Source organism: Pezoporus occidentalis, unplaced genomic scaffold (assembly GCF_034315485.1).
Source record: "Pezoporus occidentalis ecotype Australia unplaced genomic scaffold, CSIRO_AGI_Poc_V1 ctg274, whole genome shotgun sequence".
Taxonomy (NCBI): Eukaryota; Metazoa; Chordata; class Aves; order Psittaciformes; family Psittacidae; genus Pezoporus; species Pezoporus occidentalis.
This window is the reverse complement of record NW_026914653.1, coordinates 194697-221898: the sequence shown is the minus strand read 5'-3', so window position 1 is coordinate 221898 and position 27202 is coordinate 194697. Positions and strand designations below refer to the sequence as shown.

Here is a 27202-nt window from a genome sequence, read left to right as displayed (position 1 = left end):
GTTTGCTTAAGGGGTGGCCAAGGGCTTTTCTTGTCCTCTCAATTCATTTGCAGGGGTGGGAAGGTTTAACCCGGTCCTGCAGCACCGAGCCTGCTGGAAGTGGTGGTCAGGAATAGCTCTTGGCTCTCAGCCTGGCTCGATAATACACCGAGGCTCCCTCAGGATTAAAATAACCCCGGCCCATGGTGAGGAAGATGCAGCAGTGAAGAGGCCAAGGGGCTGCGTTGGAGCAGGAGATGGACACTGGCGCCTTGCTGCAGAGCTGGAGATGGGGCAGAGCCCTGCTTTACCCACTGCCGCGCCAAGGGTAGCGCTGGTGGGGAGCTCAGAGGGTTTGGATGTGTTTTCTCTTCCACTGAGTGATGCCTCAGCAGTTCCTCCGTGCCAGGGAAGTGCAGAAGCCCGTCAGCAGCCTGCAGTACCAAGGCACCAGCTTGGCTGAGCCCCAGGCAACATCTGGCTGGCATCTGGCAGGGCACTGAGCGGGGCTTGAGCCCTCTGGTCTCTGTATGGGAGTCCATGGCATTCGCTTGGGATGGAGGGAGCTGGGCCATGTCCTGGTGCTGGTACCCACGTGCTGAGTGACCAGAGGCGTCATCCGTGACTCACTTCCTACCTCAGAGCACGGGCAGTGCTGCCGATGTGCTGGAAACCCCTGCTCTGGGAGGCAGGGCTGAGATGGGCTTGGTGGGAAGGGTCAGGCCGTGGGGAAGCAGCCGCTCCTTCATCCATCCTCCAGGATCTGCCGCTTTGAATTGTCTCCCAGGAATGTCTCCTACGCTGTGTCATTGCTGCTGAGTGTCTGCCCGGGGATGCATCACCCTGCAAGGGCTTCCCAAGGGCCGTGTATCCTGTCGAGCGGGACAGAAACCCAGCACAAGTCATGGAGCAGCCCCGTATCCCAAGGGAAGTCCAGCTGAGGCGCTGCGTCACCGTCGGCCCCAGGGCTGGTGCTATGGGGTGAGCATCTCATCCTTGGAACAGCTCCGGGTTTTCCCTGTGTTTGCTCCTTTTTGTGCCATCTTGTCTGGACCCACTGGCCAGTGGCGTTCAAGGGGTCACTTGTCCTCATGGAGACATCAACGTCGGCCTCGTCCTGCTGGCACCAGCCATGCTCCTCATTAACTTCCCTAATTAAGAGGCCCCTTTCCATGATCAGAAGGGCTGTGGGATGGTGCCTGTGATGGAAGAGGTGGAGAAACCCTCAGCTTCTGCCCTGAGCTCCCAGGACGGCAGCAAGGGGCTGCTCTTCGGGGAGGTAAACTGGGGCAGGAGGGGGAAAGCTCCAAGCCCCAAGAAAGGCTGAAGGAAGACGGGTGGAAATGAGCTGCCATCGCCTGGACTTGCCTCCTCGGAGCAGCATTCCTTGGCTGCTCCCAAGCCCTGCGGGTGCTCACTTGGGGTTTGGTTTTGTCAGCCAGGCCCTGACACGCCAAACCCCGCGGTGCACGGCGCTGGCACGGAGCCGGACACCCACCAGCTCCTCCTGCCATGGGCAAGCTTTGGTCCTGTCCCCAGCTCACGGGAGATGCCGAGGTGGAACAGCCCGAGCAGGAGCACCGGAGCCACGCTGTGTCCTCTCCTCACCCGCCTTCATCCCATCCACACCGGGGATGGCAGTGGGTACGTGCCTGTAGCAGCCTTATCCACCACTTCACGACCCGCTGCAGGTCTCAAGGTGTTTTCTCATTCCAAACCCCAGCAAGACCCTGAAAGAGAGGAAAAAACCCCTTCTCAGTGCTTGATGTCCTCTGGAAACTTACCTTTCATGGGATTTTAAGGGATCTCTGACACTCACCCGACACGAGCCTGGTGTCCCAGAGGGCGAGGACGTGATGCCTTGTCCATCAGGAGCAGGCTCTCCACAACCACCAGCAGCAACGTTTGCTCATTCCACCTCTGCAGCCTTTGCCAAAGCCCCCAGAACCATTTCCATGGGCTGGTGATGGAGCTCCTACCTGCTTTGACCAACTCCCAGCCGGGCAGCTCGGTTTTGGCTTTAAATGGGGCTTTTTTAGGGGTGCTGCTAAAATTAAGTGCGCTGGGGCATGAGTCCAGGCAGGGAGAACAAACTGCAAACGCACTAAGGAAAAGGAGTGGTTTTTGATCTGTGTTTGGGAGATTTGCATACAATTAGGCCGGGACCTGCCTGCTTTTGCTTCCGCATTACGCTCCCGTGAGGAACCTGCCAGTTTTCCTGCCCTGCTCCCAGCCAGAGGTTGATTGCAAGGACGTTCCCCCTGGGAAGCTGGTGGGCGAGGGGGTTTTGGGGGCTCCCTGGGGATGCTCTTTCCACTGTGGTCCCCTGCCCCGAGCACCATGTGTTACCTCTGGCCATAGAGCTGGGTAACGGCTTCCTGCCTGTGCTTGAGGATGTGTGAGGAGACGCGCTGGGAGATGCTCCAGTGATTGCCTCCCATAAATAGCACGGTGTTTACATGAGCCCGCCATCCTCAGTTTATTTTTCTCTCTGCAGAGCAAACAGATTGTTCAATCCAAATAAGCTCTCCTGGCCCTGGTGCTGGCACAGCCCAATGGCACATTGCTGCAGGCCCCAGGCACTCCTCGGATGCTCAAACCCCTCAGCCCCACACTGGCCACTTGGCCAAGGAGGTAAAGGGGAAGCCCATGGACCATCAGCTGAGCAGCTCAGCACTGGGTCTGTGATGATCCCGCACTGTTCCCATCCCCACCTGGGGATGTGCAGGCTCTGATGGAGGAGAGGGTGAGGGTCAGTCCAAAGGGGCAGATGCAGGTGCTGGGACATCTCTCAGCAAGGCAGAGCAGAGCAGAAGGGCACAACTCACCAGAGTCGCAGCAGAGGAAGGAGGAAGGGTGGCAAGAGGTGCAGATGGGATCTGAGAGCATCCCCTTGCTGCAGATCTGCGGCTGTAGCTGGTCCATGTCCCTGCAGCACTTGGATGGTCTAACCCCACTCCTGGGGAGCCACTTATGCAGGATGAGCCTAGTCCATGCTTGGGAAGAGTCCCTGGAGGGCTTGGCTGGTTCAGCTCCATCAGTCCCATTCCCTCCTCACTACCCAGCCAAAGGGTGAGGTTTTGGGGGTGATGGTTTTCCCCCTTCTTCTAGGATCTTAAGCAGCATCTGGTCCAGCCTCACCACCAGTTTGGGGTCACTATTCCCACCCAGGCCCCTCCGCCTGCCCCAGCAGCTCTGTTTAGCATTGGCACAGCCCCTGCACAAGGAACGCTGCCAGCCCTGCAGCTCCCCAGCCTGGGGTGCAGCCCCATCGCAGCACCCAGAGAGGATGAAGGTTGCTTGGGGGTCTCACCCCGACAGACCCCAGCAGTGATTTGGGGTGACACATTGTCAGTCGCAGCCCCCACGTCTCTTAGCGCCTGTTCGGGTCTGATGTGGTGGGGGGGGGACAACCAGCCCCGTCCTGTCCCATTGATGCGCTGGGTCCTCGCTCCCCTCGAGCGCAGGCGCTGCCTCCGCGCCCGGAGCCTCTGTCACACCCGGCCTCCAAAACCGGTTTTGGTGCTAAAACCGGGACCGGATCCGTGCCTGGAGCTCGGGGCTGGCACCGGCTCCGTTGCTCCCCACCACTGCCGGCTCCACCCCCCTACCCCCCCCACACACCCCCCCTCCCTGTTCTTCCCGGCCTCGACGAGCCCCAAATCGGGTCAGTCGCTCTTTAAACGCCTGGAAGGCTGCACCATGTGATGCTCCAGCTCCGGTTGGGAGCCGGCGGAGCCTGCGGGAGCCGAGCGGTGCCGGGCACCGGGGACCGCGCACAGCCACCGAGAGCCGCGGGCATCCCTCCGGCCGCCCCGCAGCATGCCCCCGGCGGCACCCTGCGGGTGAAGAGCTGCTCCTGTGCCGGGGTGAGGGCACCCCGAAACAAGCCCTCTGCTTGCAGCACAAGGTGAGGTCCGTGTCCGGCGGCTGCTGCTGCCGGGGCAGGGACCAAAGAGGGGGGAAACGGGGGTCCTGCTCTGATGCCTCGGTCCCGAAGGGCTCCGCCGGGGTTGGCCCCGCGGCTCCGGGAGCGGTGGTGAAGCAGCGGAGGTGGGTGCAGGATGAGCCCCTGGGGTCGGAGCTCCGGGGGACGGCACAGAGCTTGGGGGGGGGGGGGGGGGTCCTAGTTCCCACCCCCTGCCCAGGCTCCATCCCGGCTCGCAGCGCACCCGGCGATGCCAGTTGCAAACCGCATCCCTGGGCGATTGCAGGTGACCGAGGACTCCAGCGCGGGGGGTCCGCAGCACCATGGCGCACCCCGTCTCAGCCTTCCAGGCTGCCTACATCTCCATCGAGGTCCTCATCGCTTTGGTGTCCGTGCCGGGGAATATCCTGGTCATTTGGGCTGTGAAGATGAACCAGGCGCTGCGGGATGCCACTTTCTGCTTCATCGTCTCGCTGGCGGTGGCCGACGTGGCCGTGGGGGCTCTGGTCATCCCCTTGGCCATCATCATCAACATCGGACCGCAGACGGAGTTTTACAGCTGCCTCATGGTGGCCTGTCCCGTCCTCATCCTCACCGAGAGCTCCATCCTGGCTCTCCTGGCCATCGCCGTGGATCGATACCTGCGGGTGAAGATCCCTGTCAGGTAGGAAAACGCATCGGGATGAGCTCTGTGGTGACTGCTGGGGGGAGAAAGGGAGCCCCAAACTCTTGGTGAAGCACTGAAAGAAAGGTCTTCCTCCACGCTGCTGCTGCTGGGGCACATCTGGCTGCAGCAGCGATTGGGGCAGGCTGGGCTGGGGGGGGGGGTCCTGGAGCCTTTGGCAGCTTCATTTGAGGGTTCAGAGGGTGCTGGGGTGCAGGCAGAGGTTACATTGTGGTCCCTCGTGGGGTCCCACGGCATATGGGAGAGCACCAGCGGGTGTTCCAGGGAGTGGAAAGGGGATGATAGATTTGTCTTCAACCCAGTCATTCCCTCACCACGGGCAGCCCAGGAGCCATGGGGTGATGCCTTGCTTGCTCAGGGACATGTGTGGCACAGTTCTGGGGGGCTGAGGGACCAGAGGTGACAGCCAGGCATGTCTTATAGAGCAGGCTCACCTAGGAGAGACCCTGCCTGTGGGGCTGCCCCACAGACGCCTCCCCTCCCTGGTTTTTCCCTTCTCCTCGTCTCTATCTGTTGTCAAAGCCAAGCCCATGACCAGTACGGTGGGGTGTAAATGGGGGGGTACGAACTGTATCTGAACCCTGCTGCTCCAGGAGGAGATATTTAACCGCTTCATGGCTGGCTCCTGGTGAGCTGCTGCAGTCCCTGGGGCTGGGGAGAGGCAGCTGTGGGGCCGGGATCCCCCTGTGGGGCTGGCAGGGATCTGACACCCGGCGCTGGTACCTGCACATCCCACCTCAGCCCCGCGCTGCGCCGTCGCTGTTGCTGGTTCCCTTTGCTCTGTTCAAGGACACCTTTGCCAGGCTCATCCGCTCCGGGAAGGCTGAGGAAACTCAGCCCAGACCCTTCCAGGGGCAGGAATCACCTCCCTGTACAGGGAGACAAGGACCTGAGGCTGCTCCAGTGTGCTCGGTGTCCCTGGATCCACTGGATCATCACTGTGGGGCTTTTCCTGCACCCTTGGCCCGCAGCGGCTGCTCGGTGAGGGACCATAAGGCAGAGAGGGGAGGCACAGGTTAAACCCCAACCCCTCCCCGCCACAGATGATTCCTGAGGCTGTTCCCGACTTCCTCCCTAAGTGTGATTTTCCCAGCCTGACAAATCCTTGTCTCCCAGCCCGTCTGTAACTGAAGTGATTCTCACCCTGTCATTGATCTGGGTGCTTTTTTGGTCCTCCTGCCTCCCCTGCATGCTGGGGCTGGATTCAGGAGTGGGAGTGCTGCAGCTTCATACATAGCAACACCGCCGAGCTCTCAGCAGTCATTTTCCTAACAAATCCAGTCTTTTTATGTCCATTCCTGCCTCTGAGCAGCAAATGGGGAGATTTCTGCCCTGTGCCCAGGACGTTTCCTGCAGCAATATTAAGCTGTGAATAGTTTGGGTGGGCTTTTCTCATGCAGTATCGACCCTGACTTTGCCTGTCCCATTATGTGGCTGAGCACTTGGCACAGGGAGATTTCCCTCTGAGTTTCTGTACCCTACTTAATATCAAAAGGCTTCATAGCCACAAGAAGGGTTTGGCTTCACTCTCCCATTCTCTCATCCCCGGGTGCTTCCTCCTCTCCCTGGCAGTTGGCAGATGCAGTGATTTTAGGTGATTTTGGGCGCCAGCAGCAGCAAAACACAGGGCTGGAGATCACAAATAGCACAGAAACCACCACGACTCTTCCCTGAGCCTGGAATGTGGCGAGTTCCCCCCAACCTGTGCTGGCTGCTGAGGGATGATACTGACAACATTTTGACAGCTCCAATCACGGCTTCATGGTGTCGTTCCTCACTGCGACACCGAACCCGGCAGCCTGCAAACGGGTGCTGAGAGCCTGCAGCAGCACTTGAGTCCCCATCGAGACCCATGTGTGTCCCCGGGGTGGCACCCACAGAGACCTGCAGGTGATGTGGGGGGGGATCTCTGCCCCCCGGGCACATCCATAGGGTGGCCAGGACATGGAGCAGGGGTATCCCCCCTGGCACATTGGCATCGGGCATGGAGGGGATGGGGTGAGCAGACAGAGTGGGTGCTGCGGTGCCAAAGGAAGTGCCCACACAAGGCTGACACAGGGTGGGTGCTCCCCAGTGGGATGCACGCATGGCCAAGGGGCCTTGTGGGCTTTTGTGCATGGGGATCCCACATCCCCAGCCCCACTACTGGCTGGAGGGGACAGCAGGGAAGTGAAACGCATCTCCTAGAGGCAGCCAAAAAGGACTGGGAGCAGCAAGGAGAGAGGCTCCGGGCTTCCCTGCTCCATCCTTGTGCTCCCCAGCAAGCAGCACTTGCGGTTTGGGTTCTGTGACGGGGTGTGCAGGGTTTCCACATCCCTCCCATGTAGTGGCCAATTGGGGTGAGAAGCCAACGGGGCTGTTGTCTGGGACGGGTTGTCTGGAGGAGAAGCCAAGGCACTGGTGGATTTTCCAGGTTTTCTATTTAATTAGGCAGAGCCAGGACTGGAAGCGCAGCTTGGCAGGGAGCTGGGAATGTGGTGCATCACAGCTGGGATCCTGCTCCAGCTCCCATGTACAGCCCAGCCCTGGGGGCTGTGAGCTTGGGGGAACCACCTTCAGCTTTGCTCCTTCTTCCAGCGAACGTGGACCCGTTCTCTGCCCATGCACCCAATGGAGATCAAGCCCTGGGGCAGACCAGGAGCTTTATGGCCCCAGGGGTGGGTGTTTTCTGGTGCAATGTCTTGAGCAAATGGTGCCCTGAGACATCTGGGATGTGTGGGATGGCAGTGGGAGAGTGACATCCGATGCTGCATCGCAAGCATCCTCCCTGCTCCCATGGCCGTGTTTCCTATGGACACAGACACACAGAGGAACATGGGCCACTCGTGCAAGGTGGAGGCAGGTTTTGAGGGATGGAGAGGGGTCTTTCATGGCTCTGTGTTGGCACCTCTTTCCTCCTGCTCCTGGAGGGAAACCCAGTGCACACCCAGCATGGTTGGGGGACCAGGGTATCCCACTGAACCCTCTTCCTGTGCCCCAAACCCCCAGGTAGCATCTCGCCAGTCTGCTGGGATCTGCAGGGTGCTGCCTCCCCACAAAGGGCATTTTCTTGACTCTGGAGGGATGCAGGAGCATCGCTAGGGTTGAGAGGGCTGGAGCAGAGGGTACCATGCTCCCGAGCCTCCACAGGAACTGCTCTAAACAGCTGGAAACCACCTAAAATAGGTTTGCTGCTTTCCTGCGGGTGGAAGCGCTCACATCTCCCCTCTCGCATCCTTCCTCCCCTTCTGGCCTCAAGGCAGGACCCCCCTTGCTGCCGTCCCCAGTGCCGGGCACAGCAGGGCCCCCAGCCCAGCCCAAACTTCCCTCTCACAGCCGGGCCTGGGGAAGATGAAACGAGTTCAAAGGGAGGGAAGCAGCCGGGCAGGGGCGGCCGGCAGGAACCGGCCCCTCGGCAGCAGGATGCTGGGGGCCGGAGGGATGTTGGGGGGGGATGTAGCTCCTCTGGCGCCAGCCCCTGCCCTGTCTCTGCTCTAAGATGCTGCTCTGGGCTTTGTGGAGGGGGCCATGGCAGCAGGAGCGGACAGCCCCTTGCCTGGGGATGCTGGAGGCACTGGTCCTATCTTGCTGTGTCCTTGGGGGTCCTCGCCTTGCCCACTTCACACCACCAGCTCTTTCCTCCTGGTCTTTGAAACACGGGCCAGGAAGATTAAAGTTGGAGAGATGTGCTGGTAGCAAGAGCCCTTGTGGGGGGGGGGGTCTCTCACCCCGCAGCAGGGACCTCCAATGCCCACCCGAGCAGCATCCCGCAAGGCAAGCTGCGTTTTACATTGCTGAAGGTATTGAACACACACGTGAGGCTGCAGAGCCATGGAAATGAGACCAGAGTGGAGTGGAAATTGCTAGGAAATGGTGGGGGGGGGCAGTAGGAGATGGTTTAGAAGAACCTTCTCCTGAGCCTGATGAGATAAACCAGCTCAGGTGCGGCAGGAGCATCCCTCAGCCCCCAACTGCAGCACTTGGAAGCCGAGGAGGTGAGAGCTGCAGGCAGCCTTGGATGGCCCCAGTGGTGGAAGGGGGAAGCTTCCCCCCCTTGACCCCACTGTTGTCCAGGCTCTTGCTGGGATTGCAGTGCTCTTTCCCCTTCTCTCTGGGCCTGCCAAAGGCTGCAGGCATGGGGCCAGCTGGGGCTGGGTCACAGGGAAGCCTCAGCACCCTCAGCCAGCTGGGTCATGGAGCAGGGCATGTGGCTGGGATGGTTTTCCCACCTTTCTTCCACTGACAGTGGGATGGGGATGGGGAGGACACTGGGATGAGACCCTGCTTGGGCCCAAATTCCCAGGCACCAAAGCACATGGGAAACCTTTCTAGCAACCCCAACGCTTGGGCTCTGAGACCCAGCAGATGTGGTCAGGATGGGGATGAGGAGGTTTTGGACCAGGCTGGGATGTGTGGTGGCCCCGATGCCTGTGGGAGCTGGTCCTCTGCAGAGGTATCAAACCACAGCAGCAGGTTTTGAGGCTCTCATCAGAGCAATGGAAGAAGAGGAAACGTGTGCTCCATCTGAGGGCAGTTTTTGGCCAGGCAATGGGTTTCATGGCTACCCAGGGAGGCAAAGGTGACTGGAGATGCCTCAGCCTGGCCAAACCAGCAGTGAGGCTGATGGCAAAGTGACTGTGTCCACCCAGGCAAGGGAATAAACCAAACCCTGGTTGTCCCAAGGCTTATTTTCAGTCTTGGAGGAAACATTTCACAAGCATCCAGGTGACTCAGAGCCAGGAGCGTGAGCTCAGGGAGCCGCAGGGGGGGTTTGCACCCAGGAGCTCCTCTAGGTTTCCTTCAACCCCATTACTCATTATCCACCCCTATAGGCCCTGCCCCTGTGGAAGCAGATTGGATTCCCAAGGAAAGAGCTCCCATTTGTCCTAAACTGGAGAAATTTGGGGGTCTCTGCAGCTGCCTCTTTTATCCCTTTCCTTGCTGCCCTCCACCAGTGCATTTATAGCAGGGGAGGGTGATCTATGGAGACCTCCGTTCCCAAGGAACAGGCACATCTGAAGCGAGGATGGAGCTCAAAAGGCAGAAATCACACACAGGGAGGTTGGCTGGAGCCTCCAAGCTGCTTTGAAGCTGCAGCTCCCAGCACCCTGCACCCTGCACCCTGCACCCTGCACCCTGCACCAGCTCAGTGGGTGGCTGCTAAATCAGAGCCAGCATTTCACACCAGACCCGGGGTGCATGGATGAGCTGTGCCAGACCGGGAGCTCAATCCTGGTCACACCAAAACACCCAGAGCCCTGGCACCACCCTAGGCTTTACCAGCAGGTTGTATTGGTCTTAAGACCCCAGTAAATACCTGGGTGAGCTGGTTTGCAACACAATGCTTTGATGCACGGGGTGGTTTTGTGCCAAGAGCAGGTTGTATTGGTCTTAAGACCCCAGTAAGCACTCGAGTGAGCTGGTTTGCAGCACGATGCTTTGATGCACGGGGTGGTTTTGAGCCAAGAGCAGGTTATGTCAGAGATCCCTGGGAGAGGGGACATCTGGAGGAGGCTCAGTGGGATCACACACAGCTGCAGCAGCAGCACCACGAGACGCTCGCCAACAGACACAAAATCAGGTCACTCTAACTCCAGATGCTGCCACGCCGGCCAAAGGAAGCACTTTGGGCTGTAAGCAGTGTCTGCAGCTCCAGGCCTCTTAGGGAAGGCTTGGGAATGGGTGTCCCCTCCTTGGTGTCTATGGGTGTCCCCTCCTTAGGATGCAGCGAGGGTCTGACTGTGGGATGCTCCATTCCCAGTAGCGTAGAGGGAAGGGGAGAAGAGCAGTGAATCCCGTGCAGGGATACTCTGGATGTGCTCAGATTGGGGTTTATTCCCACATTCTCGCTATGGGAAGGAGATGGGGAGATGTGTGGCCCCCAAGACCCTGGCCAGGCTTCCTGGGTAGCAGCATCCCATCTCATCCCAGCCCTTCTGTAGGCCTGAGCAGGGTGCTCCCCATGCTGGCTAATCTGCCCAGGGTATCATTCCACCCTGACCCCGTTTGCTGTGAGTCGACATCTGGTCCCTCAGCAGAGCTTAGGCTGAGCTGCAGGGCAGGGCACCAATACCAGCTCCTTGCTGCTGCTGTCTCCTTGCTGCACCCCAAAATCCTGCTCTGGGATGCTTTTTTTTTCCCCTCCATCTCCCTAGATTTTAGGTGAAAGCATTGCCCCTTGGCAAGGCATCACCAGTATGTTTGGAGGCAGGTTTCCAGGGCAATAGTACATGTGCAGACAGGGAAACTGAGGCACGGAGCAGCGCTGTGGCTTGCTCAGCATGACCCCACCAAGGCAGGGAAGGGGGCTGGGGCACAGCAGTGATGGAAGCTGAGATGGGGCGCTTGCCAGCTTTTGTTTCTTCATCCCATGGGAATAGAAACCGACCATGAGGTGAGGAGCACCAACATGGTGGCATAGACAGGGAAGTGCCTGCAGTAAGATGAGGTCCCTCACTGCCGGTGAGTGATGGTCCATGGTGCAATAGTCCATCAGACCAGCAGAGCCCCAAACCCAGCCCCAGCCCCGGAGCTGCAATTTGCAGACCCATCAGACAGACTGCCACGCTTCCAGCAGCACCACTGAGCCCTTCAGAGCTGCCTTTCCCTTCTCTGCAGTGCCTGGGCTGGTGGAGGCGATGGCAGCGTGCACTGAGCCGTGGTGCCCGGTGCTTCCCAAGGACCCTGTGCAGCTGCTGGCAGCAGGACAAGTGAAACACCCTACAGGAGGCTCTGCCAAAGCAAAAGCTGCTGACTCAGCCTGCCGGGTCCCCAGCAGCCCAGCCTGGCCCTGCAGGCAGCCTGTCAGGCATGAGTCAGGTCCAGCTCACCACGGCGTGTGCCATCACCGCGGCCATCCGGTGCCGGCGCTGGCTCAGGGCATGGTGGAGCCCTTCAGTGGGGGGGGTCCTGTGTCTTCCCCCAACCCTGTCATGGAAGGATGCGGCTCCATCAGTGGGAGGCATCGTCTTTACCTGCTCTTACAGAAACGGTCCCAGCCCTGCTCCGTGCTGGCCAGAGCGTGTGATGGAGCAAAGGGACTCAGGGGTCAGGGCTGGGTGTGCAGCAGGCTCAGGCATTCCTGTGCCATGGAGCCAGCACCAATCCACTCCCCAGTGAGTCTCCGTGTCATTGCCCAGCCCTTGGCATGTGGGCTGGCTCTGGTTGGACATGTTCCATGTGGTCACCAGCAGCCAAGCCACCCTCCTCTGACAGCCCAGGGTGCATCACAGCCTGGTTTTTCTAGCTCATGTGCAGTGTTGGAATAAGCTTCACTGTGTCTTTAAAGCACCACAATGACCAGAAAGGGGATTTTGGCCACAAGCTTGGATGGGTGCTCTGATGGGACATGGCAGCCACCACAGTCCCTGGGCCCCCAAGGAAGAATAGGTAGGGCTGGACAAAGGCTTAGGGATGGGGGTCATGGAGCTGCTGCATTCAAACAGCCATGCTCAAAATCAGCCTGACAGTGGGGAGGAATCATAGAATCCCAGAATGGTTTGGGTTGGAAAGGACCTGAAGATCATCCAGTTCCAACCCCCCTGCCATGGGCAGGGACACCTCACACTAAACCATGGCACCCAAGGCTCTGTCCAACCTGGCCTTGAACACTGCCAGGGATGGAGCATTCACAACCTCCCTGGGCAACCCATTCAGTGCCTCAGCACCCTCACAGTAAAGAACTTCCTCCTTAGATCCAATCTAAACTTCCCCTGTTTAAGTTTAAACCCATCACCCCTTGTCCTGTCACTCCAGTCCCTGATGAAGAGTCCCTCCCCAGCATCCTTATAGGCCCCCTTCAGACACTGGAAGCTGCTCTGAGGTCTCCCCACAGCTTCTCTTCTCCAAGCTGAACAGCCCCAACTTGCTCAGTCTATCTTCATGCGGGAATGACCCTGTCATTCCCAGGGATTCACTGCTGTGACCCCTAGGGCTGCAGTGGGACCGGTCGGAGCCAACATGAGAGAGTCACAAGGGGTCTGAAATTCAGCAAGGCAGTGTGTTGGTGGCTCTGTATCCTCTTGTGGAGGCAGAGGGGATAGAAAGGTCACTGCAGCACAAAGGAGGATGGAAAGAAGGAGGAAAACGTGGAGGAGGCACCAAGGTGAAATGAGCTGGGAGATGAGTTTCTGTGTGACACCAGCAGGGCTCATTTCAGTGTGGCTCAATGAAAACCTCTGGCTAGCAGAAGGGCAGGGGAAAACCCTGCAGGGTTCTGCCCACAGACACGGGTCCTGGGGGTTGAGGTCCCTGCAGACAGCAGGACACGGAGCACTTCTCAAAGTGATGCTGCAGGGATGCATGGGGAGAACCGAGCGTGCGGGATGCTGATGGGCTGGGAGGAGCGGTCCCAGGGAGCCAGTCCTTTTGGAACACACCTTGTCCAAGGTGACCCGAACTTCCAAGCCCATGAAATGGGAACCCAGCTGTCCCAGAGGCTGCCTGGGCTCCTGGCAGGGACAGAGATGCCTTCTGTGGCAGCACGGCCGCCCAGCTGCCCGGGCAGGCACAGGATGCTCAGTTGCAAGAAAGAGCAATTGATGCTCTCCAAAGCAGCCACAAAAAGCCCCACAGGCACTGAGGTGTCCTGCAGAATAGCAATGAGCTGAGCACCCCCAGCACCCAGCCCCATCACAGCCTGCAGCCAGGCATGCAGCTGCCTTCCCAGACGGGCGGATCTGGGTATTAAGGAGCCATCACTGGTGATGCCATCAGGAACAGAGTGTAAAATAACCCCAAGGGGTTGAGAGCCTTCTTCCTATAGAGCAGAGGCAGCAATTGATGAGGGCCGGGTACGGGAGGAAGGGTGATGATGCTTTTGGTGATGGAGGGCATTGCAGAGCAGGATCATCCACTGGAAAGTCTGGCAGCATCTGGTTTGCCCTTCACTGCCCTGAGTCCAGTGGGACCCAGCAGCTGCCCTTTATGCCCTTGCCTCATGTCTTGCTGATTTTTCATCCTCTCTACCATCCCTTCCTTGCCTGGATTTTGCCCCCCAGCACTGAGCTGGGGACCGCTTTGAGCAGCCACCGCAGTTTGATTGGATTGATCTTAAGAACAAAAGTCTCTGTTCCCAAAAAGGAGCTGGAGGAGGGAAGAGGATTCTTCCTCAGCCCCATTTCCTTGTCTTCCTCACCAGCCTCCTTCACTGCTGTCCCTAAGACCAGCCATGGTGCTCTTGCATGCAGACCCCTGGGTACCAGTGATGCACAAGCAGGACCACAGGGACACAGGGGCAGGAAGGTGACATCCCCCAGTCCTGGACCTTGCATGGGGTGACAACACCTTTCTATTGATCCCCAAAGGAGGGCCGGAGCACAAAAACCAGCACATCACTGCTATGGCTGTCTAGCAACCTTCTCCAGGCCATTTCTCTCCCTAGATCCAGAGACCAGGATGATTTTTCTTGGCCTCTTTCAAGTAAGGGAAGTGCCAGCCTCTGGCACCAGGGATGCTTTCTCATTCCACTCAGTTCATTTTGCTTCACTTGGCACATCACAGTCCCCCTCTGCGACTCAGTTTCCCCATCTGTTCACAGAGGGAATGATGCTCTACAAACACTCCAAAAGCACCAAGAGGATGATGCTGAGAAACACTGCCTCAGCCACAGCCAGAATTAGCACAGTCTTACAGACCAAATGATTTCTCTTTCCTTTCTGCACTGGTAACAACACTCGGTGACTCAAACCTTGTACTGCACAACCGAAGCACTCGTTTCTCTGGGTGCAGAGAGCTCTGTTCACTGCAGCACCGAGCCGTCAAGGCTGGGAGAGAGCTCAGAGCACAGCCTGTGTCCAGATGGACGTGGCAAAGCCTTTGCTGAGCCAGGCAGGTGCCCATGGAGCCTTATGGGCTCAGAGAGGTCTGCTTGCTCCAAAGGAGCTCAAGGTGTGCTCTGGTACCAGCAGCCATCCCCATCTTGCTTTTACACCCTCTCCCATGGTGCTTGCAGCATCAGAGGCATGGTTGTCACCCTGAGTAGGGCTATGCCCTACCCTAAGCACCAAGGTCCGGCCACAGCAAAGCATCTCCACCTCCAGGAGCCTGGGGACCTTCTTGCATGTCCCTTGTGCACCAGGGAAGGGGAATGCTGGGTCCTTCACAGGGTCTTGCACATCACTTTTGCCTGGGAAGGACTTGATCCTGCCCCATCCATGCATCCTTCATCTCCATGCCAGGCACCAGCCAGGCTGCATGGGCAGACTTGTGCTATGTCTGCCCTTTGCTCCTTGTCTGGATTTAGCTACCAGAGTCATTAGGAAGAGGCACGGGGTGTAATTTATGCCCAGCTGATGCATTTTGCTGGTCTTGGGTCTCAGCTTTTCCTCCCCACCATCCTGCTGAGCTGCTTCCTTCAGGCAGCAAGGTCAGTTTGCCTCCAAGGGAATAAATAATCCTTTAAATCTGATTGAAAAAAAAACAACAGCATTTACACAATAAACTGCAGGTTTGCTTTTCTTTTGCACTTTTTAGTTGTTTTCTTGGTGATAGATCGATTCTCTGCAGCGAGAGAACATTGGATTGCGGTTTTAACTGGAGCCTTCCCATTCAATTTGGCGTTTCATTTGGCTGATCAGGATATATAGATTCATCCCAGCATAAGTAAGTTAATGGCTCGACATGTATGTACTCTGATCCCCACTGCTCCTGTTTTGAGGCCGTTGCTGAGGGATGAATAACGCAGGTTTTCCTCCAGCTCTGTGGCAAGTTGTGTTTGCGCTGAAGTTGGAAGTCAACGATAGCGTGAAATGGCACCTCCAAAGTGATTTTCACTAATTGCAAGTCCATATAGCCAAAACTTCAATTCAATTAATCTAATCCAACTGCTTTTGGCGTCTGAAATCGATCTTTTAATCAAGGGAGATATGCAGTGGGCAGAAGGCGCCGAACTGGTTGTTTTGGGTTACTGTGTCCTCTGAGGTTTAGAAACAGCAGATCTCATCGGCACGTCCTAATTCTTATTTAGACCTTGGGTGGAGAAAACAACCCCCCTCAACTTGTGAGCTTCCAGCCCATTTCTCAGTCTCGAGTGTGTTAATCTTTGAACTGGGCCATGGGCAAGAAGGGAAATGTTCCCTTTGCAGAGACAAATCGTGCTGTTGAGGATCCTGGCCAGAGATAACCGGTTGTAGCCTTAAGAAACTGAGCAGTTGAGTTGTTGACTGCAAAATGAGGAGTCGGGTGAGCAAGCAGAGGTGCAGAAAACAAGGAATTAAAAGGCAGATGATACTGATCTCCTGTTCCAGCTGTAACGTGGGATATGTCTTCTTCTGAAGAGTCCTTCTGCAGCGGAGAGATAAAGACCCACCTCAGCCTTGCTTCGTGGCTGGGTTAACACATCTTAACAGGAGATGATGGTTCCAGTTTCCTGCCTCCCATTTATCTCAGGAACAGGTTGAATTCCGATTGAATGCCAACAGCAGGTCTCAAGATCCCTCTTATTTCCCTTCCAATTGGGATCTCTGATCTGCTCCTGCCTTTTGATGGCTCTCGGTGATTTGCAGACTCCACCTTGTCGGAGGCATCCTCTGGGTACCCACTTGCCCTTTGCTTTCACAGCATTCACAGAGCGTGGTGGTGACACGCAGGGAAGGACGGTGGCACTGGGCATCCTGCCCTGGTGCTGGGCAGATGGCACCAGGAGCTTCCTTAGTTGGCACCTTCCTCCCGACACGTCCGGCTTTCTGCAAGCCACAGTGGTCTGTGGGATGCAGTATGAGCCATGGAAGCCCGGGCAGCCCAGGCACGCCAGGCGTTGTAGAGCTCATTTCAATTCCTCATGGAGCCCACATTTGACAGATTTGGCATTTTAAGTGGTTTAAAGAGCTGCTTTCTTGCTTTCGCTGTCCTCTCCTCTTCCCCCTCTCTTCTCCGTTTTGGGCTCTGACTTTCAGAGTCCTCGTTTCAAAGATGTTCTTTTGCATCAAGAACGAAAACATGCAGTGCATGGAAAATTCAAGTACAATACAGACAGCAATTGAAGTAACTCGCTGTTTATCCAGCCAAAGCTGCCTTTCATCCCTTCCCCTTTGTACTACACAGGTACCTTGCCCTGACTTCTCTCATCACACAGTGACGCGCAGAGACATGCCTGGGCAAACAGCCCCCAGGCAGCCACCATGGCAGGGGCAAGGCTGATGTATGAGAGCCTTTGATCCACAGAGCAATGGTCCAGGGCAGATGAGAAGCACCTCCAGCACAGCACAGAAGGGTTTGGAGCAGCTCCTCCTGAAACCTTATTGCCCTGCCGAGGCTGCTGGAGGTGGGTTGCTCCCAGAACAGAAAGGGCTCAGCTGTGTGATGGGGATGTGCAGGACCCGCCCTCACTTTCAGGCCTGTCCTCCTCTCCAAGGAGATGTTTGCACACCAAATCCCTGGGTTTTGACACCGAAACTGCTCAGGCACTAAAAACGTCCACTGAGTTTATTGCTCTGGGGTAACACTGAAAACAAGCCCATCAAACCCATCACTGATGCAGCCCGCTTCCCGAATCTCACCCCCATCTCTTAGGGACTGGGCTGTTCCTCTCCCTGTGTCCTAATTCCCAAAGTCCTGGCGCTAGGGAAGAATCTCAATTTCTGTTTCCATTCTCGTTTGAAGCAGCACTTCTCATGCTTTGCATCGCAGAGAAATGCTCAAAAATGCCACTGCCTGAAAGCAGGAGCCAGAAGACAAGAACATCACAGTTTTGAACCAGCAGTTCTAAGATTCTTCAGCTTGTTTCATGATTTGCAGCCATTGCCAATGGAGTTAAATCATTTTTTCCCTACCTCGGGGTCCTGGAGGGAGAAGCCAGTGATCCAGGAATGTCCTGAGGGGCTGTGACCACACATGGAGCTGGGAGGGAGCCCTGGAGCTGCCTGGCTGCAAAGCTAAGGCTCAGGGCACCTTGCACCGCACTCACCAGGGACACTGCCACACGTTAGCAGGAGGATGACATCCAGAGCGTGGCCACCCCAGTGCAGGCACTCAGCACCCTTGGATGCACGTGGTGCTGCCCACAGTATCAGGCAGTCTCAGAGCTCCCTTTGGGGTATGCAGGGTCTGCCTGGGGTTAGAGGGCAGCACTCCCCAATAGGCACAAACTAACCTACCATTTCCATCAGGGATCGGATGCCCTGCGTGTCCCCAGCCCCTTGCTTAGTCCCCATCCAGCCGCATTTTGACTGCCAAGCACTGAGGGGTCCTTGCCAAGAATTTCTGCTTGCACAGCCACAGAGCACTTGAACGTGTCAGGATCCAGCCACAGGCTGTAAACCAAGCCCAGTCTGAAAACAAGCTCAGCTTTATGTGCCCAAAGGATTTATACTCGCTGCCGGGATGAAGGATGCTGCTTGAAGGAAGCGAGAAAAACGGCCTTTCTCATTGAGCAGCAGCGGACGACACGTGCTCGTCTGCCTTCTTTGGACAAGAGCACTGTCTCCTCCACACCCAGGGCAGAGCCTGAAGGGGAAGGATGTGTGTGAGGTCCCTGTGCTCTCCATCCTCCCTCCCTGCGATCTCCAGCCCTTCCCCTTGCAGCATCCTGTTGCAGTGGGATGCCCAAGGTGATGCCATTGGCACCGCTCCATGGTGGAGCTGCCGTGGAGGTTACTCACATCCCACCTCTGAGATGAGGCCAGCTGGGCAAGGGGTCTGGAAGGAGCTCTGCAGTTACTGGGTGCCTGCTGTTTGTTCCCGAAGATGGGCTGTGATTCATCACCAGAGCCTAAACAGGCTGCAGGGATCCAGCAGCTACTTCTCCATCAAGGCCAGAAGCAGCCGCAGGAGGGGTATGTGACTGCTTGGCACTGAACTCATCCGGGCTGGTGTGATGTTCTGTCTGCTCCTAAGGACCAGAGATGTGACAAGTGTCTTTGGCTCAGCAGGCAAAGATTTACTTCAATTCTCCAGCTGGAACCTGCACTAGGACAGGTTTAGACTCAAAACCCAGGTGGACACTGTGGGCTACTGGGGAGCAGGGGAGGAAGCCCTTAAACAGCCTCATGAAGTGATGCTGCCCCATAGAAGATGTCAAGCTGCAGATGGGCTGAGCTGTGATGTGCTTCGAGGCTGATGGCATCAATAGAGCAGCAGATGTAGGGGGATGTGTTTGGCTTCTGGGTCCACGCTGTGGACAGCTGGAGCTGGGGGGAGACACCTCTTCCCATACTTGTAGTCCACCCAGGATGGACTCCCATGTTTTGTGCCTCCAGTCTGGGGTGAAGAGACCCTGACACAGCCTGGCTGGCCTAGAGAAGCATTGTTCCCCATTTCCAGGCACTTTATCCCATAAAACCCTTTTCTACCTTATTGCTCTTGCTTCTTGTGGGGATGTTTGTGTCCCTGGGGCTGCTTTTGGATGTGCCCACATCCCCCTTTCCTGCCATTTGCTGGAGCTGTGGCCACCGCAGCTTCACCCACCACGAAACCAAGCACTCACCAAAGCCCTGGGGATGCTGTGTCTCAGTGTGTGGGGACCAGTCAATTTGGGCAGGATGGATTTGTTCTCAGAAGCCTCATCATCACCCTCGCCTTCATCCATTAGACATTTACTGGCTATTAAAAGGGGTCAGGAACACTCGGTGGCCTCGACAGCTGCTTGTGCTTCACAGTCACTTGTGCATGGCAATTCCTTTGCAGAGAGCTACAATCTTAGGGTGCTAAAACCAAACCCTGGACACAAGCTGGACCAGGAGGCTCTTCAGTGGGATGCACACCTATGGATCTATACAGTTCCATGCAGATGCTTCTGGCCTCTCTCCTATTGGCTTTGGGTGAGGTTTGCATCAGTCATAGAATCCCAGACTGGTTTGTGTTGGAAGGGACCTTAAAGCTCATCCAGTTCCAGAAGAACAACCTAAGATCCCATCTCAGTCTCCCCTCTGGCAGGTTAAAGCCATTCCCCCTTGTCCTGTCCCTCCAGGCCCTTGTCCAAAGCCCCACACAGCTTGGTGTCAGTGGCAAACTTGCTGCGGGTGCTCGATCCCACTCTCCATGCTGTTGACAAAGATGTTGGATCATTCTCTACGTCTCCAACCCACAGGTCGATGTAAATGCAACACTCCCCAAACATCTCCTCTTGTTCTGGTTCAAAAAGCCTCAAAGACTCCAGGTCTGGTTTGAATAAAACCATTTTGCTCTTCGCTATTTCCTTGAATATCCTTTTTGTCCAGAGAACACCTGCAGTTGCCCAGCCAGCCCCAAGACGTGGCTTTGCTGGTCCCTGCTCTGGTAGGGAATTGCATTGCAAGTCCTGGGGAGTTAATTCACTAATGAAGGCAGGCCATAGCTAATGAAGTTAAGCTGAGGCCAATGCGGTAGGAGGAAAGGAGGCCAAGCTGACACGAGGCTCATCTGCCCTGTGAACGCAGCAAGGCAAAGCAGCCAGAGCACGTCCTGAGCTAATTGAAAATCTCTAGACAAAAGTCCTTTGATGGCAGAGGATTGGGGTTTCTGCTCCTCCTGCCTGGCTGCATCTTTGCTTCAGTTCTCCCCATGTCCCGGAGGCTGCTTGGGTGGGAAAACTCAGATGGTGGTGATCAAAGCTGCTCCGAAATGCCAAGCTGGGAAATGCCCAGGGCTGGGATGAGGAGGTCCCTGCACAAGGTGGGAAGTGCTGCAGAAGGGAAACTGTGGGGCAGACGCTGGGTTCTCATAGGCTCTTTTTCACCTCTAATGCTTATTCCTTCTTAGATCTTTTGCCTTGGTTGCTTACCTCCTTCCATTCAGATCTCTTTAGGGCTTCATCTAGGTAAGTTCAAAATCTTGATGGTTATCAAGGATTTGAAGGTGGATTTAGATGTCTAAAAAGGTCTCTTAGCATTAGCATTAATGTCTCCCAGCACCAACACCCTCTTTGCATCACCTGAGTGCATCTCCTGTTTGTTCACATCCCTCCTGTTGGGAGCTTTGTGTCTCTTTGGAGGTCAAACACCAGCCACTCAGTCCTTCACATTCCTGACAGCATCCATCCAACCGCTGCTGCAAGTCAATGACAGTGATGGGCCCACACAGCCTGCAGACACAGCTTGAGCTGTTGGGTGGCTCCACGAAGACATTTCACACCCTCCTGGGTCACCCTGGCAGCTCTCACAGCCAGGATGGGGACACAGATGGCAATGGCAGAGAGGTGCTGACACCATTTCAGCACGTTCCTGTCTTGGGCACATCACCTCTGGTCTTCCACCTTGGAAGAAATGGGGGCTGGTGACCACTGGTGGCTGCCTCACCATGTAAGTGATGGCCTTGGGAGGGACAGATGTCACCTAACATCATCCAAAGCTGGCAGCTGGATGGAGGGCTGGACAGCCTGTCTCTATGAATGCTTGGAATGGAGGAGTCTGGCCCTATCAGCATCTTCTCTGGGATGCATGGGGGCTTGTCCTGATCCCAAATCCCAGACTTGTTGCTTGTGAGTTGCCAGCTGGCAAGTAAAGGCATAAACACTGGTCCATAATCCATGGAAAGTCTTTGAGGTGGGACAGAAGAGTGCATCCTTCTACAGCAAAAGCATTGGTGTTGGTTGGTGACAGAGCCCCTTTCCTGCACCGAAACAGCCCAACAGCCTCCATCAGCATGGCATTTCCAACCTGACACTGATGTCCTACCAGAGGGACGCTTCCCAGTGCTCCAAAGGAGGACCCAAGGTGCTCTCCAAGGGAGAAAACTGAGAAATGCCATCAGGCTGCTGGGGGAAGGAGGAACAAGGGGACATGGTGGGACAGGGCAGCCAAGGTGGTTTCCACCATCCCGGCCTCTGATCCTCGTGTGACCTTAAGGAGCTGATGTAAAAGGAGCTGAGCCCATCCTACAGAGAGCCAGAGAAGGATCTCCTCACCATATGGTGTCCTCTTTGCTTGGCATCATCTCTACAAGCAGCTGGCACCTTTCCTATAGCTCGTCCCACACACGGTGACCTGGAGTTACAGCAGCTCAGCAGGGAGAGGAGCTGGGCATGACCAACCCTCTTCTTTGAGGATCTCTGCTGCCCAAACACTTCAGGTGTGCACTGCAGCAAGAGGAGATGGCACCACACCGTGAGGTTGTGCAGAGGAGCTGTGGCTGCCCCATCCCTGGCACTGTTCAAGGCCAGGTTGGACACAGGGGCTTGGAGCAAGCTGCTCTATGGAAGGGGTCCCTGCCCGTGGCAGGGGTTGGAGCTGGAGGAGCTTTAAGGTCCCTTCAACCCAAACCAGCCTGGGTTGTTCTGTGATGTTCTGGGAAAAAGGGGCCTCAGTGTGTCCCCCCCCAGTGCCTCCATCCTCAGCCCAAGAAACTTTGCCTGCAGCATCTCCTGGAGCATCCCATCAGGAGGCAGCATCTGTCCCTGGGGGACCCTGTTCCACATCTCCCTCTTATCTCTACACAGCCCCTGGGGACAATTTGTCTGCCTCCACCTTCAACCATCACTTCTCGCCCTTCTCCTTGGGATGCAGACAGCACTCCAGCAATAATTGACACTTCGCCTCTTTGCATTTCTTCCCAAACCACCAAAGACGTTTTTGCTCCACACCAAACCCCATTTCCTGCCCACCCCGTCTCACTGGGATGTCAGTGAGGCCGGATGGCTGCTCTGCTCCCTCCAGGCTCCTTTCTCCTGGCCTTGGCAGGGCATGCAGGAGGCCTTGGGGAGATGCCCATCCCTGTAGGGAAGAGATGGTGCAAAAACCACCACTGAGGACAATCTAGCAATTATGGTCAGGCTCAAAACCCCACAGACAAAGGAAACAAACCCAGATCGGGTGGTGATGGCGGTGACTATTACCAGGGACGCTTTAGTCACAGCTGTTAATAAAAATAATAGCAGTAATAAAATCACAGCGATGCAGTTGTTCCGATGCTGATGAGAATAATGAGATTATTTATTAACTGGGTGCCATTAGCAGCATTTTCTCATGCTTCTGCCTCCCAGACCCATCCCAAACTCCAGCCCTATCATATCCATGCAAAATGAGGTAGAGGAGAAAGGCTTTTTCTGTATGGCATAACCAAGAAAGAGACACGGAAACAGCCAAGCTCATTGCCCCCCACCCAACACCCTGTGCTGTGAGGCTGAGCACTGGGTGGGATCAAGCACTAGGTGGGATCTTGCATTTCCTCCCTTTAAGCTGGCTTTGCAGCCCTCAGAGCAGCTGAACCCCTTGAGAGCTGCATGGTCAGACCCTGTGGGGTGGGTGAAGGAGGAGCTCAGAGTCAGTTTAAGGCCATTGCCAACCTCCATGTGGGGTTGATGAGGGGCAATGGCACCCATGAGCCCCTGAGGACCACGTTTCACTGCAGGATGCTGCAGCTGCCTCTGCCTTTGGCTTGTTGCTTGAAGAAGGAACAAAAGCCCCAGCTCCAAATACTGCTGTTTTCTATGGATTTTGGGGGTTCAGCTATGGTTCCCAGGGGGATGCACAGACAGGCTTTGGTCTCAGCTGCTGGCTGCTTCTGCAGCGCCACATTTAAAACCTCATGGTGAAAAGTTAAGCAAAGGAACATGCAGCAAGGAGGGATGGCTATGGACCATGGCAGAGAGGTGGATGTGCAGCAAGGAGGGATGGCTATGGACCGTGGCAGAGAGGCGGATGTGCAGCAAGGAGGGATGGCTATGGACTATGGCAGAGAGGTGAATGTGCAGCAAGGAGGGATGGCTATGGACCATGGCAGAGAGGTGGATGTGCAGCAAGGAGGGGCGGCTATGGACCGTGGCAGAGAGGTGGATGTGCAGCAAGGAGGGATGGCTATGGACCATGGCAGAGAGGTGGATGTGCAGCAAGGAGGGATGGCTATGGACCATGGCAGGGAGGTGGATGTGCATCAAGGAGGGATGGCTATGGACCATGGCAGGGAGGTGGATGTGCAGCAAGGAGGGATGGATATGGACCATGGCAGAGAGGTGGATGTGCAGCAAGGAGGGATGGCTATGGACCACAGCAGAGAGGTGGATGTGCAGCAAGGAGGGATGGCTATGGACCATGGCAGGGAGGTGGATGTGCATCAAGGAGGGATGGCTATGGACCATGGCAGAGAGGTGGATGTGCAGCAAGGAGGAGGAATGGATGCGCAGTGAGGTGGGAGCATCCATGTGAGGCAAGGAGGGATGGATGTGCAGTGAGGAGGTGGGAGGGACGCTCACTGGAGAGGAGGGGTGGACAAGCAGCCAGCAGCGTGTGGGGCTGTTGCTCTGGTGTGTGTGTGTGTGTGTATGTGTGTGTGTGTGTGTGTGTGTGTGTGTTGGACACTCTGGACCACGGGAGCTTGCGTGCATCCAGGGACCTGAGGTCTGCACAACCTCTGCAGCTGTCCTGGTAGTGCTGATATCCATCTGCAACAACACACAGTGTTCTGGAGCTGCAGGGGGCCAGGACTGACCAGGCTGGGCCCCCTGCAGCCTTTCCCCATCCCTTCTGCTTTGGCTCTAAGAGAGAACACTGCGTCCTCTGATCCGACCCTGGTTCATGACTAACAGGGTCCCAGTGCTCATTCTGCCCCTTGTGCTCCTGAGCCCCAGCATGAGAGCAGGGGGAGAAGGGGTGGGTGCTGGCTGCAAGCCTTGGGGTGGTGTTTGGGGTGCTCAGCAGCCCTGTCTCTTGTGATGGGTGTCACAGAGCTCTGCAGGGCAGGGAGCACCCGGGGTGGTGGCAGCACATCCACCGGGATCAATAGAAGACCCTAGAAACCCTTGGGAATGAGGAGATGGGACCGCAGGGACTGCAGAGAGGGAAGGAGCAAGGGCAGGCGCTTGGTGCTGTGATTTCAACCTGCTCGATCCTAGGTGGTGGGAATGGGGTGTCACAGCTGCAAGGGAACATCGGCTCTCCCCAGGGACCTGTTAAGGGTGATGCGGGGTGCACAGGCCAGCACACAGCCCCACCGGAGCCTCTGGTACCCCTCTGGCACCCCCATTCCCATGGGCCCCCCTCCTTTCCCTTCGCCTGGCTCGCAGCACGGGTGCTCTCCCACCACCCCTCGCCCTGCCCGTGCCCCAGCGCTCCCTGCCCTGCGCCTTTCTCAGGGTCTCCTGCCCTCGCTCCTCCCTGCAAGGAATAAATCACCCTCCAGCTCTAACCTTGGCTCCCAGAGGAGCTGCCTGCGTTGCCACCTCCTTCCCAGGGACTGGGCTGCCTCCGGGATGCTGGGAATCTGTTCCCAGACCAGAGGGGTTTGTTTGGGAAAGCTGGCAGGGACTGGTGGCTCTGGACCCTCTGGGTTCCGATGTCCCCCAGTCCATAATCCCACCCTGACACCTTGCCCAAAAGATGGGTCTTGAGAAGGGACCCTCAAGGGGGAGTGAGGCTGGATTGGGGCCCTTAGCTTTATTAAAAAGCCCCCAAAGTCTCCATTTTCCCAGCACAGGTAAAGGCTGAGGAGAGCTTTGAGCACTGGGGTGGAGATCCAGGCTTGCCAGACACCTCCCCATGGTCCCCATGGCCAGGTTAACACTGGCAGCACTGCAAAAACCCCAGCAAACAGTCAGAAAATGCCTTTTGTTCAATCCCCTCCGGTGCAAAGCAATAGCACTTGGGCTGCAAATCTCCTTGGCCTCTTGAGAAGAAGCTTTGCTTTGAGGACCAGGGGGGAAAATCAGTCCAGCAGCCTCCACTTCCCGCATGGAGAGCTCTGGAGAGATGAGCCCAGCCGCATTGTGCTCCCCAGTGGCATCAGGGAGGGAGCAGAGCCCAGCCAGAGCATGGCTTCCTCCTCCTTCTCCTCCATCTCTTGGCACCAGCCCATTAAGAAAGAGGGCTTGGTCGATCAGCCCAGCACTTTAGGAAATGAGACAAGCTGTGCCCAGAGCCTTCCCCAGGGCTCCATTAGTACCAGCAGATCCTTCCTCCAGCCCCGTGGGTCCCAGAAGAGGCTTCTGCTGGTGATTTCCTCCCCCAGTGCAGGGGGAATTGTGTGGGACAGGGTGCTGGTAGGGCTGGTGCATGGGGGGAAGAAAGGGGGAATGCTGCTCCAGGAGTGGATGATGGATGGAAGATGGAAGGTGGGCTGTTGGAGCAGCACTGTGACCCCCCCCCCCAGATATGAGGGTTGAACACGCATGCTCCAGCTTCCTAATGCATTTCCTGGCTTGGCATCAACCCCCAGAGCTCCAGGATCATGACTGAGGTCTCTTCCCATCCCTGGGGCTGGTGGGAGGCAGGCTGAGGTTCCCCAGGGCACACGCAGAGAAACCAGTCCATTAACACGTCTGTCAGGCCAAGCTGGTACCGCTTGCCAAGGATGGGAGCGAGCAGCATCGTGGCATCTCAGCACGGCCACCACCACCTCACTGGAGCAGCCTTGGCCCCCAGGCAGAGCGTGCGGCTCCTGTTTGATTCCTTCCTGCTGTTGCTGTCTCCTGCACAGGTATAAAAGCGTGGTGACGCCCCGGCGGGCGGCCGTGGCCATCGCTTGCTGTTGGATCGTCTCCTTTCTGGTGGGACTCACCCCTATGTTCGGCTGGAACAACCTGAACAAGATGCGGAGGACTCAGGAGCTGAACGCCACCCATACGCAGTTTGTCATCAAGTGCCAGTTTGAGACCGTCATCAGCATGGAGTACATGGTGTACTTCAACTTCTTCGTCTGGGTCCTGCCTCCCCTGGTGCTGATGCTGCTCATCTACCTGGAAGTCTTCAACCTCATCCGCAAGCAGCTCAACAAGAAAGTCTCCTCCAGCTCCAACGACCCCCAGAAGTATTATGGGAAGGAGCTGAAGATCGCCAAGTCGTTAGCACTGGTCCTCTTCCTTTTTGCCCTCAGCTGGCTCCCTCTGCACATCCTCAACTGCATCACCTTGTTCTGCCCGTCCTGTGAGACACCGCACATCCTCACCTACATCGCCATCTTCCTCACCCACGGCAACTCAGCCATGAACCCCATCGTCTACGCCTTCAGGATCAAGAAGTTCCGGACAGCCTTCCTGCAGATCTGGAACCAGTACTTCTGCTGCAAGACCAACAAGAACGTCAGCACCACCACCACGGCCGACACCGCCAACTGAAGCTGGGAGAGAGCAGAGATGGGTCCCCCATGGCCAAGCCTGCTCCCTGCTCTCAGGGGAAGGGGTAGTGAGGACCTGGGAGGGCTGCGTTCACCAGCCCTGTGTCCCCCCGCTGCCCAGGGGGTTATTTATTCACTGGTTTGATATCATAGCCTGCACTGTTCCTCGCCTTTCTTTTTTGTTCTCTTTGGTTTTGTTTTTCAGGGTTTGTGTTGTGTTTTTTTTTAACGGTTGCCAAGTATTTAAGGAGAAATTGTACAGACAAAGGCACAGTTTATCTTCATGCAAATAAAGTAAGATGATAAAAACCACCCAGGAGGTCCTCTGCCATTGATGGAGACCTCCGGCTCCCTGGAGCGTGGCAGTGGGTGATACTGGGGCTACTGCATGCTCTGGGTCCCGCATCCATGGGGCAAAAGGGTGCCCTGGTGGGAGTGAAGCTGCTGAGAGCCAGGAGAGCCCAGGACAATGTGATATCTGCAGCTCTGGAGCTGGGAGCTTTCAAGCCCTTTCTTTCCTATCCATAAGCAGGGACAGGTGAGGGAAGAGGTAGGAAAAGGCATCCCATGGCAATGCCAGCACCCACAGGGTGATGAACCCACAATCTCCCTAAAGCAAAGGGTCACTCTCCAACTCTAAACGCTACCAGAGAGGTAGGTAGAGGGGAAAGAAA

General features: G+C 56.5%; 1 protein-coding gene and 1 long non-coding RNA gene across 3 annotated transcripts; one reads left to right on the top strand and one right to left on the bottom strand.

Moving 5' to 3' along the window:
• Positions 1-1652: 1652 nt before the first annotated feature.
• On the bottom strand, positions 1653-3292 carry LOC134166877 (uncharacterized). Its single transcript, XR_009966021.1, has 3 exons — positions 2808-3292; positions 1799-2470; positions 1653-1709 (listed from the first exon to the last, which is right to left on the bottom strand). It is a non-coding gene; the product is annotated as an uncharacterized LOC134166877 (long non-coding RNA).
• A 310-nt stretch (positions 3293-3602) lies between these two features.
• ADORA1 (adenosine A1 receptor) lies at positions 3603-26840 on the top strand. Of its 2 annotated transcripts, none has more exons than XM_062624909.1 (3): positions 3603-3889; positions 4194-4571; positions 25893-26840. In XM_062624909.1, the coding sequence occupies exons 2-3, from the start codon at positions 4231-4233 to the stop codon at positions 26527-26529; spliced, it is 978 nt and encodes a 325-aa protein (XP_062480893.1). In that variant the 5' UTR covers positions 3603-3889; positions 4194-4230; the 3' UTR covers positions 26530-26840. The 2 variants fall into 2 exon arrangements, with proteins under 2 accessions (XP_062480893.1, XP_062480894.1); XM_062624910.1 differs by lacking the exon at positions 3603-3889 and adding an exon at positions 3922-4032.
• The last annotated feature ends 362 nt before the right edge of the window (positions 26841-27202 follow it).